Raw genomic sequence first — 19,352 nt, 5'->3', positions numbered from 1 at the left:
GCTTGAATTGTATAATATGAGCTATGTAACTGGGGAGCTTCCAAAGTCATGGACCAACAGTCTTATTATTCCCATTCCTAAACTAAACCAGCAGAGTGCTTTTCGCCCAATCTCCCTCACTAGTTGTCTCTGTAAGTGTCTTGAGAGGATGGTTCTCAACCGTCTCCTTTACAGAATTAGTAACATGTTGTCTCCCCAGATATATGGCTTCACGCATGGAAAGAGTGTACATCACTGTATTACCACATTCCTCACCCTGCATACTGATAGGTCATACACCACTTTCCTTGATCTTAAGTCAGCCTTTGACATTGCTAACCCACACGTCATTCTGAGCGAACTTGCTAAAATGAATGTTGGAGGATGGCTTCTACGGTGGATAAGAGGCTATCTATCCAACAGGAAGTCATCTGTACTGTTCCAAGGGCATAGGAGTGTAACGAGAGATTTTGAACTTGACACTCCACAGGGAGGTGTCCTCAGTCCTACTCTGTTCAATGTGTAATCAATGCACTTTTAAACTCAGTAACTAGGAGACCCAGCGAACACATCATTAGCTATGCGGATGATATACTGATCCACACCAATGGGTATACCAACACCCAAAATGTTCTGAACTCTGTACTGCACACATGTCAGGAACTAGGCTTGGTCATCTCAGTAGAGAAAACAAACATCCTGCACCGACACCCACCCAGACGGGGTGGGGCCGTTCGCAAAATGCAGTTGCATGATGGCTCTCTGCTCGACTATGTAACCAGATACAAATACCTTGGTCTTGAAGTTCCACTGTACCGCAATGTTGTAGCCAGACTGGGTCTGGCTACAATGTTGCGACTGGGCAGGCTACCATCCAAGCTATGGTACAAATGTGAGAATTGTCAAAATGATGTATCTTTCATATATTAGGTCTCTGATTTATAATGCTGCACACATGCTTGCTCTAGTGCCTGAGAGAATGCTTGGAGGGCTGGAAAAGATGCAAAACGAAGCCATGAGGATAATCCTCGGGTGCCCCCGTACAACTAAATTACTAAACATGAGGAAGGAACTGAATATTTTATGTGTAAGTGATCGTATCACTGAAATTAATGCTTTAATTGGTATCAAGATGCTTAGGCTAACCTACCCTAACCCCTGCACTGAAGCCCTCCAAGCCTTCTTCTTTGAAGATCAGCATCCCTCCAAATGGATTGCCGTAACTGCCAATGTGCTCAGAATGTATAACTTTCATCACCCCTACCAAGAGAGACAACAACATCACTTTCCAGCCCCATGGGAGATCACTCCTTTCCAAATTACTGTCCCCTCTTTCCCACTTAAGAAGCTGATTAAAGAACAAGCCTTGCTTCGACAAGAAGCAAAGTACAATGCCCTAAGCCAAATTGATACTTTAGTCAGAGAGCGCTCCCTTTCCCAGATTATTTACACTGATGGGTCCTTGCACCAGTCCTATGGTGCAGCTGGAAGTGCAGTTGTTGTGACAGGGAGAGATGGTTCCTTCTCCCATGAGTGTGGAGCGCGTCTCAGAGTTACTCAGAGTTACTGGGCCTCCACTCTTCAGACAGAATTGGTTGTCATAGTCCTTGCACTCGAGCGCGTATATGAATCCAAAGTTGACACGCTAATTGTGACTCCTTGTCATCCTTGACAAGGAGTCAATGATGACAAGGAGCTCCTAAGTTATGCCCTAAGGCATAACTGTGACGTGCTTATCTCTGAAGCTAGACACAGATATAATGAAATAATCAATGATGGAGTCAGAGTTTGTCTCCTGTGGATTCCTTCCCATATTGGTCTCCGAATGCATGATAGAACTGATGAGTTGGCCAAGACTTTTGCTCGTAAAGAGGGAATTGATTACCAACTTGGACTGCCTTTGAGCAGCCTGAGGGCAGCAATATCCCAGGAACATCAACTAAATTTCGGAGACTTGAGGCAAAGTGAAATTCACACCAGTTACTCCATCTATCATCATTCTATTATGCAGGAAGTACCGCACGTCTATGGGTCATCTAATAAGGTTAGCAGACTTCTAGATGTTACCACTGCTAGGCTTAGGCTTGGATACAAGTACCTCTGGGAATTTGTAACATCTGCTGATGTAGATTTGACTAAACGTAAACTCTGTCAGCAGAACTACTCGCATACTTTGCGTCATTATATAATGCAATGTGAAAAAATCGCGGAATTTAGAGATAAGACCATCAATAGTGTCCAAGAAATGTGTAAGTACTTCATTCATAATGATGGGCTACCTTACCTTGAGGTGCTTCCGGGGCTTAGCGTCCCCGCGGCCCGGTCGTCGACCAGGCCTCCTGGTTGCCGGACTGATCAACCAGGCTGTTGGACGCGGCTGCTCGCAGCCTGACGTAATTTCGGGCAGCCGCTGCTCGCGGCTGCCCGAAATCTTAGCGAAGTATCCAAAATTTGCTTACTGTAGGTAATTCCTGCACATGACTGTAAAGCTGCCGCCCAGTTGGGTGGGTGTGCAGCACATGACTGTAAAGCTGCCGCCCAGTTGGGTGGGTGTGCAGCAAGACTAGTAACTGTGTGACTCACCATAGATGTAAAGTGCCTTGTATAGTGACTGTTGTGAGCCTCTTGTTGATCACTTATGACACAAAAGATTATTGATGTGTGTATTTGCGTGGGTGATTAGATATGTATGTGTATGTATATATGTATACGTATATATATATATATGTACATGTATGTATGTATGTATGTATGAGAGTGTGTACATGTATATATAACATTAATGATTTTGTAACTAGCGTCAAAAAATGTTATTTGCTTAGCTAAACGAACTAGAGGGTTCAGTTCCTGAACCGATTATGTGCCTCTGTAATCCTTTACACCACCGCCCACGGGATGGGTATGGGGGTGCATAATAAAGAAAGACACTGAAATTGAATTGGGCATTGTTCACCTATGGTATACATAGCTACCACCTAAGGCTCCTTATTTTAGTATTTTTGATGATTTTCAAGACTTAATAATTAAGATTGTAGTGAAGTCGTCAGCGAAGATTACAGCTGTTTACGGATGAATACTCGTTACTAACAGTTTACTCTTTACTGAAAATAGTAAAAAAAAAGTTATAATAAGTAGTCATTCTGTGTCCACTAATGTTTCAATCCATGCTTTAAACCACTATTTTGCAGTGCATTCTGTTAAAGGTTAGCACTTAGGAGAAATCTTGGTGCTTCTCAGTAAATTATAATAAGCACTCCATAAATTATTACATATAATAATGGTTCGTTCGCCAGACATTATATACAATAGTGTAAACTTTGAAAAACGAAAAGAGAATGGATTGTTTAACTTCAATAGAAAACGATGTGACGTGGGAATGTCTTTGGGGTACACTACTACAAATTGGATGGATAGGGGTCGACATCAAGTCACACGCGATATTGATGAGGTCCACTACCACCCAAAAGGATAGGTATGGGGTCCACTTCCACCTGTTGGATGGGAATGGGTCCACTACCGCCAAGAGGATGTGTATATCCTCGAGAATATACACATTTCAAGGATCTGCCGGAAACGCTATGCGTGCTAGTGGCTTTACAAGAATGTAAAATCATCATTACTATGTACTCTCTTAACCCCAATGTAACTTCTTGAATATAAATAAATAAAATATATGGTTCACTACCGCCCACAGGGTGGGTATAGGGTCCACTGCCATCCACTGGAAGAGTAAGGTACCGGGTCCACTACCATCCAAAGAATTGGTATGGGGTCCACTACCGCACAAAGGTGGGTGGTAGTGAACTCCATACCTATCCTGTGGGCGGTAATGGATCCCATACCCACCCTATAGGCGGTAGTGGTCCACATACTCATCCAACAGTTGTTAGTAGACCCCCATTAACAGTCCTACAAAAAAAGTATAGTTTCTCTTATTTTGAGTATTCTACAAACACCTAGGTCATCTAAAACACTAGCCTAGAGGCTTAACAAATGGTTTGAGCATCTTGGATGGTAGTAACTTGACAGATAAATAGGATATTTAAGTTAATTTTCTTGTGTAATAATTACAAAAAGATGGTAAAAATTATATAATTTTTACCTTGGCTTGCCTTATTAACCATATTCCTGCACCAGGGTAAACTCTAAATGCGCTTTAGTCTTAATTGGTATTACTTTACAGATGAATCTTAAGCAGATTCGTTTGCTTAAAATACTGTTAGGGAGGGGGGGGGCGGGACTCCGGGGACCACTACATAGCCCCAGACGGCTCTGGTGGTCCCGTCTCATGAGCAAAACCAGTTGTTTGCACAAGTTTCTCTACTCTCGTCGCAAAAGTCCCTCAGGAGTAGTTTCTACAGTTCTCCTCTACCACAACCCCAGTAAGTGTAACACGGGTGCTTCGTTCTTTCTTTTAATCTACTTTTACCTTCACCCGGTCCTTATCTTTATTCGCTTCTCAAACCAAGGGACCCCCAGAGCTATACTTGAGCCGACCCCACGCCACGTGGTCTTAAGCCGTTGATCGACTTAAGATTCTACAACCATATGACGTGAAAACGGACTTCTAGCAAAACTCTAGAATCGCCTTGCGCTGCCACCACCAGACCATTACCACTGAGCAATGACCGAGGTCTGGATCGATCATGCTAATAAACCTCGGGGCTTGATCCCCCACTAGTAATATATGAATTGAATTTTACGTTAAGTGTGGAATTATTAGAAATCAAAGGGACAATGAATTCTTACTCGGTGTTAGAATCGGCGGCCCAACTCAACTCGGCCTCTTAGGCTACCCACGTGGTCCGGGACAATACAATATATACAACGACAACCCAGTGTCTGGACACCTCCATGAACACGGTATACAATATATACAACAACTCAGTGTCCGGACAATTCAATTTTCAAGTGTTCAATTTTCATGCTACGTCTTTGATTTTGGTATCGAATTGTTCGCAATAGAATTCTCTAAAGAGATATATGCATGTAAGGCCAAAAAGCCCGGCGTGCTACCCACAGCAAACCAGAAAATCCGCCGAGAGTTACCCGTGAAGAAGCACCCATCCACACGCCGAAGTGTATGCACTTCGAACCAAGCCCACCAGAGAAGGAAGAGGGGTTGCAGATGAAACCAAGATCAAGTTGACCAACACCCCCAATTCCAAGTTCCTAAAATACAAATGGGGCAGGTCTGGGCCCACCAACCGGTTCACAACCTAGAGCATTGCAACACCAAAAACCGGCGATGCAAAGCACTCGCTGCTTTGGGAGTGACCTCTATTTCCACAGTGGAATAGGGAAGTAGAAGCACATGGGAAGGGGGGGGGGACAAGGCCCACATTACTCTGGGTTGTAGGTGTCGCTGACCCAATGAGCAGCAAGGGTGGAGGAAGAAATTATGAACATCACTGAGTGGCACCGGTGACGGACCACCCTCAAATTCCCACAGCGCGAGAGTGGGCACGGAAGAGGTATCCATAGTACAACCCAGCCTGCAGGGAGGGGGGGGGGGAATCTGGGGCCTGCAGTGTGAATGATGCCTGCAAGAAGCCCAGGCATTGGGGTCCACGATGCTGTTAAATACTGTCAATGCAGGTAACCAGCCCCCCGAAGTCTAATCAAAAGCCAAGGGAAAAGCAAGGGAATTCCAGAGCGCACACACTATGCGGCCCTAAAAACCGGAAGGCAGAACTCAAGAGCAAAAATACAGAAAGAAAAGCACAAAATAAAAAACACCAAGACTGAACCGCTGCAAACGAGCAGCCAGGGAGAAACATCGAAGTGCCCATGTGCAGTTTGGAAAAGTGCAGGTGTGAAAACTGCAGTGCCCCCACCAACCAAAAACAATAGGTTGGCAACCTAAGCATTCCAAATAACTGATCTATTTCAGTCAATAATGAATAAACAAACCATAATGCTGCATAATAAACATATAAATTTTGTTAATACATCCCTTTCAAAAATCTAAGCCATTTTGGAAGAAAATTTTCAACCTTGTTCATGATGAGGACACGACGGCAACAGAGGGCGACACTGCTTTCGGCATCACGATTCAGGTCATACAAACCTAAATTAAAGGATACAGTCATAACTATTCAATATATAAAAGGATTAATAAACTTCAGCTTTGAATGTAATGAAATTCGCAGTTTGAAATTCAGACTTTTTATACCGAAAATATGCCAATTACTGAAAGCGGCGGTGGGTCACATTTTGCCCAAACCCCCCTGCAGATTTCAAAATATGAGAAACATCCCAAATTCGATACCTGAACCATATTTTGGACCCAAATTCTGGCTCTCTGCACCTATTCGCAGTTTGAAATTCCGACATTTATACCAAAAATATGCCAATTACTGAAAGCGGCGGTGGATCACATTTTGCCCAAACCCCCCTGCAGTTTTCAAAATATCCCAAACATCCCAAATTTGATACCTGAGCCATATTTTGGACCCAAATTCTGGTTCTCTGCACCTATTCGCAGTTTGAAATTCCGACTTTTTATACCAAAAATATGCCAATTCTTGAGAGCGGCGGTGGGTCACATTTTGCCCAAACCCCCCTGCAGTTTTCAAAATATCCAAAACATCCCAAATTCGATACTGAGTCATATTTTGGATCCAAATTCTAGCTCTCTGCACCTATTCGCAGTTTGAAATTCCGACTTTTTATACCAAAAATCTGCCAATTACTGAAAGCGGCGGTGGGTCACATTTTCATAAACACGGGAACAGTAAAAATCAAAACAAGATAAAACACAAAGAGAATACACCGAGGGAAAAAATAGAGGAGCACTAAGACACTAGAATATAAACACAACAATAACAAACACAGGAGCACCCGACACAGGGAAGGGATGGGAACTATCAGGAGAAAGTGCCGTTGTTCTTCTTGTTTAAGATTCGCTACTTGGAACAAAAAAGTTCAAAGTAGCACGGGCTATGGGGAGCCCGTAGTGGACTTACCTGGCACAGAAGAGGGGCGATGAGTCGGAGAAAGTGCCAAGCCATTGCGACTATATTGCACTGGGAAGGGATCAGGATAAGGATTTGGGATGGGAGGGGGGGAGGGGAAGGACACCTCATACTCATACTTCTCCTGAGACTGTGCACGATTTAGTGAAGAGTTGCACCACCACACTGTACGTATCAGGTTGTGCAGCTCCTGAACTTTATAGTGGCAAATGTCAGCCTCGTGCCGGCGCCGCTCCAAGGACGAATATGCACAACATCTTACGAATACTTTCCTAGAGTTACTGTTGTTATGTAAAGCAAGACAAAATATAAAGATTCTCAGCTTGCTTCTCTGAAATTCTGGGACGGAAAAATATTTTCCATTTCGATTGCAGCAAATCATGCGTACATCACTCGGTCAGTGGGGTTAAACACGGCTGGGTCTGGCCAGTAACTGGTAGGGTCGCCTGCGGGGACAGCCTCGTCTTGGCTAGGATAACCCCGATAAAGTAAAATATCTACTAGCTATTCCATGTAGCAGGCAAGAAGGTCCACATATCTATGGAGCATGTAATAATATCAACAGATATCCAGGCGTTGCTTGGCTCGGTTTAGACTGTTATAACTGTGGTGTCCCTTCAACACGCATACATCTTTCGCCTTTTACTGGGTTACAACTACATGGGAGAGAACAGTGCCTGGTGCCCTGTAGTTTGGCACTGGAGCCCTGTTAGTTATATCGAGGTCCTCTTGGGCCAACTGCTGACTTTTCGCACGATGCCACCATCAACAGTTGGCTAACACTTCGGTATCTATTTACTGCTGGGTGAACGAAAACGTCGTTCAAACGCTTCTATCCCGTCGCGGGAAAGGAACCCGGAACCTTTCGGCTCTAACCCAGTTGCACAGTTTCCGTAAAAGCACATTCCTCGACGCTTGCACACCTGAGAGCTACATATGTGCTTCCAAACCCGCTGTTTACACACTATAAAGCCATTTGTCTGCCTTGTGACCCGCCTCTTAGATACTAGAAAGCCACATATATGTTTTATAGACCGCTATTCAGACACCGCAGAGTCATATGTCTGCTTCTTGACCCGCTGCTCAGACACCAGACACACACATGTGCTTCGTGGCCCCGCCCCTCACAGACAGACACATAACCTTGAGTGTTATGTTGAGGGCAAGTGTGTGCATACAGGCGGACTCTGCGTCAAGGACGTGAGACTCGGAGTAGCCCAAGTTTTTGCAAACCAATAAAAAAATATTGCGACATAAGAGTGATATTGAAACTCCCTTGCCCTCCTCTCCCTGGGATGCGAGTGATGGGGAAGGGGACCACCCTTCTCCTCCCATGATAAATAGTTGAGATTTTTACAATTGATAATAGTCACGTGTCCTTATTTGCTGTTGGAACCATGTTGTGATGGAAGTTGTCGCCTCAAGTTACTGGTGGGGGGGGGGGGGGGGGTTACTGTCAGCACAACACCACCACCACCGACACAACCCGATAACACGGCCACCGACAACAGGACGATCTCCAACAGGACGACCACCAACAGGACGATCACCGGCAGGACGATCACCGGCAGGACGACCACCAACAGGACGACCACCAACAGGGCGACCTCCAACAGGACGACCACCAACAGGGCGACCACCAACAGGACGACCACCAACAGGGCGACCACCAACAGGGCGACCACCAACAGGACGACCACCAACAGGGCGACCACCAACAGGACGACCACCAACAGGGCGACCTCCAACAGGACGACCACCAACAGGACGACCACCAGCAGGACGACCACCAACAGGACGACCACCAACAGGGCGACCTCCAACAGGACGACCACCAACAGAACACGACAACAACATCAGCATGTTCGTAAAGACAGGAGAAGCAAAACAGTAAACAAAACAACACACATAAATCAAGACAGCATAAGAGAACAAGCATAAAAAAGAACCCAAAGTATGCAATATAATAAATCAGTAGAGGAGTGGGACAGAAACGTGTGGGCACGTTTTCTTCCACCAAATGTCTCTATTCACCTAGCAGTAATAGAAGGATACCCGGGAGCAGGAAAACTGTTGCAGGGTTGCATACCTTAGCAGGGACAATAGTTCAAATTTAATAAGACGATATAAGCTTAACGTGTAATAATTATATTATATTATATTATATTATATTATATTATATTATATTATATTATATTATATTATATTATATTATATATATGCACACACAAACAGGATGCCTGTCCCGAGAAAACGAAACAAATTAAAAGAACCTCGCCTCCAAGACTGGCAGTCCTCCAAGACTGGCAGTCCTCCAAGACTGGCAGTCCTCCAACACTGGCAGTCCTCCAAGACTGGCAGTCCTCCAAGACTGGCAGTCCTCCAAGACTGGCAGTCCTCCAAGACTGGCAGGCCTCCAAGACTGGCATTCCTCCAAGACTGGCAGTCCTCCAAGACTGGCAGTCCTCCAAGACTGGCAGTCCTCCAAGACTGGCAGTCCTCCAAGACTGGCAGGCCTCCAAGACTGGCAGTCCTCCAAGACTGGCAGGCCTCCAAGACTGGCAGGCCTCCAAGACTGGCAGGCCTCCAAGACTGGCAGGCCTCCAACACTGGCAGTCCTCCAACACTGGTAGGCCGTCATGGTTACCAGATGGCCTGAAGCGCCTACCATGATAACCGCATTGTCTGAGGGCGAGCAGGTTAAGGGTGTGGCCTCAAGGGCGAACGGAAGGTGATCTGGAGGGCAAGCAGAGTCTGGTGGTGACTTGGAGGACAAGCAGAGTCTGCTGGTGACTTGGAGGACAAGCAGAGTACTTCTGGTGACCTGGAGGACAAGCAGAGTCTGCTGGCTGCCTGGGCATAGGGTAAAGTCACACTGTGGGTGTGCCACTGAACTAAGCGGAAAATTAAGAAGTAATCATGATGGACCAAACGTTGAGGAGAGAGGCGCCCTGATCCTTGCAGGAATGTTCCATCAGTTGTGTACCTCATCTGTTGCTCTCTTATTTCTCCATATACACAGCCCAAGTGCATATTTTATTGATGAAAAACACGTGGCGTACAGGAGAGTGTTGTGGTGTGGAAGTGTGGACCAGTGTTGTGTGTGTGTGTGACCCCCACTGTGGTGTGCCGCACAGGTGTGTGTGTGGTGAAGGGACTCGCGAGGTTTACCTACGCAGTAACCAACTGTAAACATAATTCTAAACAAAACATAATCGGTCAGAGGTCTTGAGCTAAAGCAAGTTTCGAGCGAGATATTGTAATGTATAACTTAGTGGTGGGGTTGTGATGCTGCCTCACCTTACAACTCTCAGCATGTAGAGGCACGCACACGACGCTGCCTCTATTTGATCTACACACAGTCCTTTATTATTTAACAAAATGCACTTTTGTGAATCGTCAACAATGCTGCTGGGATGATCTTTCTGAAGACATTCCATTAAAAACACGAGGAATACTGGCATTTCTTGTTAGGAGATATAATGCTTCAATATAATATTTCCATTAGTCTCTCCGGCCATCATAGAACAAGTATAACATACACCAATACCCACATGAGGGAGCCCCATGGTGTACCCAACATCCGTAAGTCGCTAGACAATGACAAAATCCCATTCCGGTCAAAATGGTGTAATATAAGACTTTAAACAGACAAATTACTCTTGACTCTTTAGACCTTGAACTGTGGTCGCTTCCAGCGATGATTCCCGGGACTCAGGTTCAGGGGAATTGAGGCTTAAGACCCACAATCACGCTTGAGACCAGCAGTTGGACCAATAGACGCTCAGCACCGCGGAAACACCAATAGCAACCATCACCGCCTCGTTTGGGGGGAGTGGGGGGGGGGTGTTGAGTGGAGGGGGGGGGTGTTGAGTGGAGGGGGAAGATAGGCCGTAGAAACAAGGCAATTTGCAGGTTTGGTCCGAGGCGGAACTTGAACCTACAGGTGTGTGGTAGTGTAGTGTGGGGGATGCATGGTGCTGCTGGCTTGAGTGTAGTGAATATACTACCCAGCTGCCTCGGGTGACACCTACACCTCTGTGTGTGTGTGTGTGTGTGTGTGTGTGTGTGTGTGTGTGTGTGTGTGTGTGTGTGTGTGTGTGTGTGTGTGTGTGTGTGTGTCCATAACAACTGTTAAGTGACTGGCGTTGGCAGCCTCGGTGAAGGCAACTTTTTATGTGCCTGGAAATAATGTGATCTTTTACATTGTGTCTGATCTGGTACACCTGCCTCAAGTGTGGTACACCTGCCTCAGGTGTGGTACACTCGCCTCAGGTGTGGTACACTCGCCTCAGGTGTGGTACACTCCCCTCAGGTGTGGTACACCTGCCTCAGGTGTGGTACACCTGCCTCAGGTGTGGTACACCTGCCTCAGGTGTGGTACACTCCCCTCAGGTGTGGTACACTCGCCTCAGGTGTGGTACACTCGCCTCAGGTGTGGTACACCTGCTTCAGGTGTGGTACACTCCCCTCAGGTGTGGTACACTCGCCTCAGGTGTGGTACACTCGCCTCAGGTGTGGTACACTCCCCTCAGGTGTGGTACACTCGGCTCAGGTGTGGTACACTCCCCTCAGGTGTGGTACACTCCCCTCAGGTGTGGTACACTCGGCTCAGGTGTGGTACACTCGCCTCAGGTGTGGTACACTCCCCTCAGGTGTGGTACACTCCCCTCAGGTGTGGTACACCTGCCTCAGGTGTGGTATACCTGCCTCAGGTGTGGTACACCTGCCTCAGGTGTGGTACACTCCCCTCAGGTGTGGTACACCTGCCTCAGGTGTGGTACACTCCCCTCAGGTGTGGTACACTCACCTCAGGTGTGGTACACCTGCCTCAGGTGTGGTACACTCCCCTCAGGTGTGGTACACTCGCCTCAGTTGTGGTACACTCGCCTCAGGTGTGGTACACTCCCCTCAGGTGTGGTACACTCGGCTCAGGTGTGGTACACTCGCCTCAGGTGTGGTACACTCCCCTCAGGTGTGGTACACTCCCCTCAGGTGTGGTACACTCGGCTCAGGTGTGGTACACTCGCCTCAGGTGTGGTACACTCCCCTCAGGTGTGGTACACTCCCCTCAGGTGTGGTACACCTGCCTCAGGTGTGGTACACTCCCCTCAGATGTGGTACACTCGCCTCAGGTGTGGTACACTCGCCTCAGGTGTGGTACACTCCCCTCAGGTGTGGTACACTCGGCTCAGGTGTGGTACACTCCCCTCAGGTTGGTCGTGCTAGAATCGTTGATCTCACCCATTCTCTCGTGTTCAATATATGAACAAAATATTGTATATTTTGTTCATAAATTTTACTCATATTATAAAGTTCAGGCCACTTGGGCTGGTCGGTAGAGCGACGCTCTCACGTCTTGTAGATCACAGTTCGATCCCCGATAGTCCACGTAGCTGGGCACGTGCTTCGGAGGTCACAAGTTGTTTAATAAATGTAAACAACCCCCCCCCCCCCATGATTGACAAAAGATGTATAGGTTTAAAAAATGGTTGCGTAAATATTTGATAAATCCTGACCCTGGGTTTAAATCCACAAAACCACGTCCTTTATTTTGACTACATAATATGCTTGCTTGTTGAGGAATGCAAACAAATTGCATAAGTACGCAATCGTAATTTTAAATATTCAAGTTGACCTATACTGGAACTACAATTGATTGTAAGGAACTGTAAATAATAGGATATTTGCTTGGTAAATTTAGACATGATTGTAATCTGAACTACACAGCGATTTCCTTGTCAAATGATATAATTCACTACTTGCAACTCATTATCATTTTAGACGTGTATGATGTGGCAGCGGTACTGTATGGGACTTAGTGTTGGCACTCAGTAATGACTTTACGCCATACTCACTACAACTGCCATATTCTACAGGAAATTCTTTTCCACGGCTCACAAGAGGGAGGACAGAGTCCTGAAGGACATTATTGATAGAGACGTGACACCTCCTGACACCAACCATAAGACCAGGTGACGTGACCCCCCCTGACACCAACCATAAGAGCAGGTGACGTGACACCCCCTGACACCAACCATAAGAGCAGGTGACGTGACACCCCCTGACACCAACCATAAGAGCAGGTGAGGTTGGAAGGTCTACTCTAACCTATACTACAAGAACAAGACGACCAACTTGTTCGTGAAGAACGCCCCCGACAACAAGCGAAACACCTTATAAGAGAAAAATGTCGCTTATGCCTTCACAGGCCCACTTGGGGGACCGTTAGACCCAACAATCTCAGTGTGGGCAGGACAACATCTTTCATGGGTCGTGACAGTGCACAGTCACGAGCCCATGAAGGATGTAACTTTCAATCTAAGTACATAGGTATGACGTCGACCAAGCTGACGAGGCGTTTGACCTGTCATCTTCAATCCGGTGCCCCTAGAAATCACATGAGACAAGCCCATGACATCACCCTAACAAGAGAAATGTTGAATAAAAACACTTGTATAACAGACAAAACCCAAGATGTAAGAAGATTACAAGTTCTTGAAGCAATCCACATAAAAATAGAACAAGCGACCATAAATACTCAAATTATGGAACTATTCACTCTAGCCACCATGAGAGTAGGAACAAGACCAGAACGTCAAGATGCCAACATAGAAGACACTGCTCGACAAACAGCGCCCAGCACGCTTGATTAATCTTTGTGTGTGCCCTATTTATCCTTCTGATCCTTAGCTTCTTTTCTCCTTTATGCCTTACTCTTTACTCTTACGTTTACCCAATGTATACCCATTGTTTACACCTGACCCCATTGTTCGATTCATTTGTATTCACTTGACCCACTATTAGTATAAAATAAAATGTCCTGTACTGTAACATCACTTGAGAATGAACCATGTAGGTTCGAAACGTCGTTCGATTTTATAATAAGTGTAATACATTCTTCAGTTATTCACTTTTTTTTCTTCACCTTAAAAACGAACAAGACTTTTGGTGTACTCCTCTTCCAGCTGAACCCTGATGCAACTAGTAAGAGGGACAGAAGCCTTAAATCAGAAAATAGTTAATACGGAATATGCTGTCATATTCAATGAGACATGTATAAAAGAAAACCTGCTGCCAGTATACACCAATATATTATATATATATATATATATATATATATATATATATATATATATATATATATATATATATATATATATATATATATATATATATATACATACATATATGTATGTATATATATATATATACATATATGTATATATGTATATATGTATATATGTATATATATGTATATATATATATATATATATATATATATATATATATATATATATATATATATATATATATATACATATATATAAACCATTCAAACCAAACCATTGCCAGAGAAATCCTAGTAAACAACACAGAAATCATCGACAGATACAGCGATAGCAGGCGGCTTGACGTTTGCGAGGCACTACACATCAAGAAGTCAACACCAGCAATCAACAGCCAATTAATGCACAACTATATTCTACCCACCTCAAGACTCCGCTCCAATATAGAAGCATCAAGAAATATGGACCAATAGGCTTTCTACAATCACTTGTATTCAATACCCATTGTTTCGTGTTCTGTCTTGTGTTGATGAAATTAATACCTTATTAAATACCACCTCACCCCATCCACCTCACTCAAATGTAGATATAAACAAATCAGAGATGTGTAAGTTCTATTCAGTTGTGTATGTTTACACTAAAGTCTTTGAAAATGTAATAAGTTTTACGAAACGCGCTCAAGTGTCGCGTCAGACTAGAAATAAAAATGAATTTTGGAGAATTGATTTTTGAATTACCACCAACAGTGAAAAGAAATGTACGAAAGATTGAGAAAATTCGTGTTAGAATTATTAATCTTACTTTTTCGGTCATATTTAATAATATATGTCTACAGGAAAGACTGATATATATATATATATATATATATATATATATATATATATATATATATATATATATATATATATATATATATATATATATATATATATATATATTTGTCAACACGTCTGGTATTGACAACGGCTTTGATCGGCCGAAACGTTCATCTTCCTTTCCCATTTCTCTGTGGATTTTCCGCATATGTGTGTACTCACCTAGTTGTACTCACCTAGTTGTGTTTGCGGGGGTTGAGCTCTGGCTCTTTGGGTCCCGCCTCTTAACCGTCAATCAACAGGTGTACAGATTCCTGAGCCTATCGGGCTCTGTCATATCTACACTTGAAACTGTGTATGGAGTGAGCCTCCACCACATCACCCCCTAATGCATTCCATTTGTCAATGTGTGTGTGTGTATGAGTCCTTGCAATTACTTTCTCTCCAAACTCAAAAAATATGCTCACTCTAACGACCAAACGAATGAAGACAGTTTTACACTAATATGTATTCATCCCACGTCAAAGCACGAACGTGTGTGGAATTGTGCAATACACACACGAACACTTTCTTAGAGGCACATGAATAAATTCATCATGAGCCCTCCCCCCTCTGCCCCACACATATACACAGTAATGAGGCAACTACCATCACTAGATGAAACTCAAGCTCTGGAAACCAGACAATGCATCACCACGGATGTTCAAACCAGCAGTACAGGCCTTTAGAGTTCCTTCAGGGTTTTTTCTTTAACGATTCCATTGCGAAGGGAGGTTTGCCCAGCTGCTGGAAGAAGGGAAATGTGGTACCAATATGCAAGGGGATAGGGAGGAGGCATTTAACTACAAACCAGCATCACTGACAAGCACCCCCCCCCCCCCCCCCCGCAAAGTACTCGAAAGAACAATTTACGAGAGTTAAGCATCTAGAGAGATTCAGGTATGTAAACAAACATCAACATGGCTTTATGGTTATGAAAATTCATGCCTAACCAACCTTCTGGAGTTCTATGATAAGTAGCGGAAATAAGTCTAGACAGAGAAGATTGTGTAGTTCCTGAATACCACAATGGTGTTCTAACAGGAACATGTAACAGCAGACAGTACGTGGCAGGAACATCTAACACCCCCAGCCTCTCACCGGAGGCTCACATCAACAGAATATCATCAGCTGCATGTGGAAGGTTGGCTAAATATAGGGACCGTCTTTTGAATATTAAACAGAGTTGTTTAGAATCTTGTATAATTTTTATGTGAGACTAATTCTGGAATATGCAGCATCAGCGCCCACTTCGTATCTCGTTAATAAAACAAAACAAAACTGATGAAATATCAGAGGTATGCCACCAGACTAGTCTCAGAGCTGAGAGTTTGGAGTCACGAGGAAAGAATACGGCGTTAAAGCACTCACGTCACTGGAAGAGAGAAGGAACAGAGGAGATATGATTACCACATACACTATAATAATGGGATCTGATAGAGCAGACAGGACAGACAAGGACAGGGTTAGTACACGAACAAGGGGACAAAGATGGATGGAGACTAAGTAACCAAATGAGCCACAGAGACATTAGAAACTTTTATTCAGAGCAGTGAACACTTGGAAAACGCTAAAAAGTGAAGTGGTAAAGGACTCCGTCCCCCCCCCCCCACACACACACACACGCTCTGGAATATATGCCAATCGTTTAAGAGTTGAGAGAAAGGACCCAAAAGTCGTGGCTCATCCCTTGCAAATATTACTAGGTAAGTACAGTACAAAGCAACATCTAACACAACACGATACGTTGAAACACCGTCTAACACACCGCAACACGAAGCAACGCCGTCTAACACCACGGAGCACGAAGCAACGCCGTCTAACACCACGGAGCACGAAGCAACGCCGTCTAACACCACGGAGCACGAAGCAACGCCGTCTAACACCACGGAGCACGAAGCAACACCGTCTAACACCACGGAGCACGAAGCAACACCGTCCACACCACGGAGCCTCTATCACCTAACATGTGCAGCAACATAACTTGCCAGAGACTGAGACAAGGTTCAGAGGTTTACCAACAGAACCAAACACAAGGTGTGGCGGGGTAGGACCGACAAGTATGCTGCAAAACAAAACAAAAAATATATAACCTGGCAGAAAGGTAGGAAAGTTTTGACCGCGGCTAAGGGGAGGTGAGGAGGCATGCAGTGGTCTCAGGGCCAAGGTGGCCGTCAGCACACATGATGCTGCCAACATCACTTGTGTCCAAGAGTCAGGGCTCTCGGCTGGCAGGTGCCGGGTGACACATTAAGAGTCACTACAGAATGAAATGTTTGTGTGATATTTGGGGTAACTTGCCGGTGTTGTGTCTGAGTGGGTGCCGCCAGCCAAGCCTCGCCTCACCAGTCTCGCTCCATAAGTTATAATTACTTGCACACACACAACCAGTTTGGTTTCTGCCTGTGGTTCACAATTAACACCTGGGCCGAATTCCTTCCTTTATTCCTTCTACCTCTACTGTGAGGAGCATTTAATATCAATATCTCCCACACTTACTATTCCTAATTTTAGGGACAGTCAAGGCTATGGTGTTGACTTTTCAACAATCGACGTCAAATTAAGTGAAAGATTAACACTATTTCTCAAGGGTGAAGATTCAACCTGTCCACAGGCCAGGCTCGTTAAAGCGGCGGACGCTCCCCCCCCCCCCGAAAAAAAACGTTTTTTATTAACTTTAACATACTGTGTATTAAAAACAGGTTCGTTCTCATATATAAGTTAGTATTATTATATATTAAAATTCTATGTGTAGTTAGGTATAGCTTAGGTGTTTTGATTCTGGATTATTTGTATTTGAAGTACATTTACAGCGGTGGGATTCGAGCAGAGGCTTCAGGGAAGCACTGTTAACCCCGGCCAGAAACCACAACATAATACTGACGTTCATACAAAAGGTGACCGATATCGTGTTGAAATCTTTAGTCCAATTTTGTACATAGTAAAATGAGGACGTGGCTGGTACGTAGAACAAACCTATGGATTTTCATGTAAATAAATTTCGAAAACAATCTCGGTTTGACGAATGACAGCAATTGTCTGGACTGAGAAATGCACACGAGGAGCAGTCAACTCGATCTATGAAACACGCCTTCCAATATATGGGAATTGTTTGATGTGTGGCAGTTAATGTGGCTTCGGGAAGGGGGGGGGGGAGTGATGGGAGGATTTCTGATCCCTCCCTTCCCCCCCCCCATCATAAGATAAGATGATGTGGGGAGGGAGGGGGGGGGGGGGAGGGGGAGAAAGGGGGTTGTGGGTGGTATTGTGGGAGCGCATAGTACTGCGACCGTCAGTCTTCACCGGGAAGCTGACAGAGGCGGTTGTTCCCTGCTGCACCTCCCGCCCAACTCTCGCTACACACTCGCTCACAACTCACACTCGTGCATCACTCTCAAACTTGATTAAATATATAAACACGCCCTGAATATCTTCACATAAAAAAGCCTTGATTTACACGTCTTTTGGTATTATTTGAAAGATAAGTAAACCTTGTATGAGAGAGGAGACCATATTAGCAGGACCCTAGTCTCCTGACAGTGAAGTTCGCGCACCCAGGTGGAGGAGCAGGCACGGTGTATAAGTGACCGCTGGGGACCACTGGGCGTGTTCTCCTTCAGCGACTAACACAGGCAATAATGGCCAATAGCAACAAACTGATGGAGGCGATGCAGTCCAAGCTGAGGCTGAGGAACGTCATCATCAGAGAGTTCCTAGCAGAGTTCCTGGGCACTTTCATCCTGATCGTGAGTACCCTTACCTTCATCTTCTTCTCCTTTCCAGATGACTCGTATCAGGCTGCGTCTGCTCTAAATACCATCATATTAACACATGAACTGGCAAGGTGTGCGCCCTTTTTTTTAATCATAAGTATCATTATTAACGTGTAATCATATTTTTTTTACAATAAATTACATAAATATTTGCTTGCAATAAATATTTGCAAATATTAAAATATTTTTAATATTTGTTTTCATTTCATATTAGAAGTAAAGATAATGTGATTAATGGTGGGTCTCTAGTGTGTACATCTGTGGTGGGGGGGGGGGGGAGGGGTCAAGTGTGTACAACAGAATGTGCTGTGCGCGGGGGGGGGGGGGGGTCACTGTGTACATCTGTACTGTGCAAGAGGGTCATGTGTGTACATCTGTGTTGATAGTCATGTGTTTATATTTGTGCTCATTACCCGCTGTCGTTTTCATACATGAGTCTCAAAGTGGTGATCATCAACCTGAAATCAGCTTGACATCTTTAATAGCGCTAATAAAGGTGTTTATCCGCTGTTGGAGCTTATCGCGGTCTCTCTAAGCTGACGCCTCACCTTCCCAGGAAGCAACCCGCAACACTGGATGAACCCCCAGGTACCATTCACTGCTAAGGTGAATAGAAGAATTAGGTGTAAAAAATCGTACCCCAAAGCTTGCGAGGGAAAACCTTGTAAGATGAGAGGGAGCTGAATGATGTCAACTGTG

At 44.7% G+C, this 19,352-nt stretch overlaps 1 protein-coding gene across 4 annotated transcripts in view; it reads left to right on the top strand.

Annotated features, from left to right (window-relative positions):
- The first annotated feature begins 18,180 nt into the window (after window positions 1-18,180).
- LOC123767590 (aquaporin-7) overlaps window positions 18,181-19,352 on the top strand; it is an 83,237-nt gene continuing 82,065 nt past the window's right edge. For all 4 annotated transcript variants that reach the window (XM_045757351.2, XM_045757350.2, XM_045757349.2 and 1 more), the window contains exon 1: window positions 18,181-18,626. In XM_045757351.2, coding sequence (XP_045613307.1) covers window positions 18,519-18,626 — 108 coding nt within the window. In that variant the 5' untranslated portion in view covers window positions 18,181-18,518. The remainder of the gene's footprint in view (window positions 18,627-19,352) is intronic.

This window comes from Procambarus clarkii, chromosome 67 (assembly GCF_040958095.1).
Source record: "Procambarus clarkii isolate CNS0578487 chromosome 67, FALCON_Pclarkii_2.0, whole genome shotgun sequence".
Classification (NCBI taxonomy): Eukaryota; Metazoa; Arthropoda; class Malacostraca; order Decapoda; family Cambaridae; genus Procambarus; species Procambarus clarkii.
Note: the sequence above shows the minus strand (reverse complement) of the source record. Positions and strands in the feature narration are given on the sequence as shown.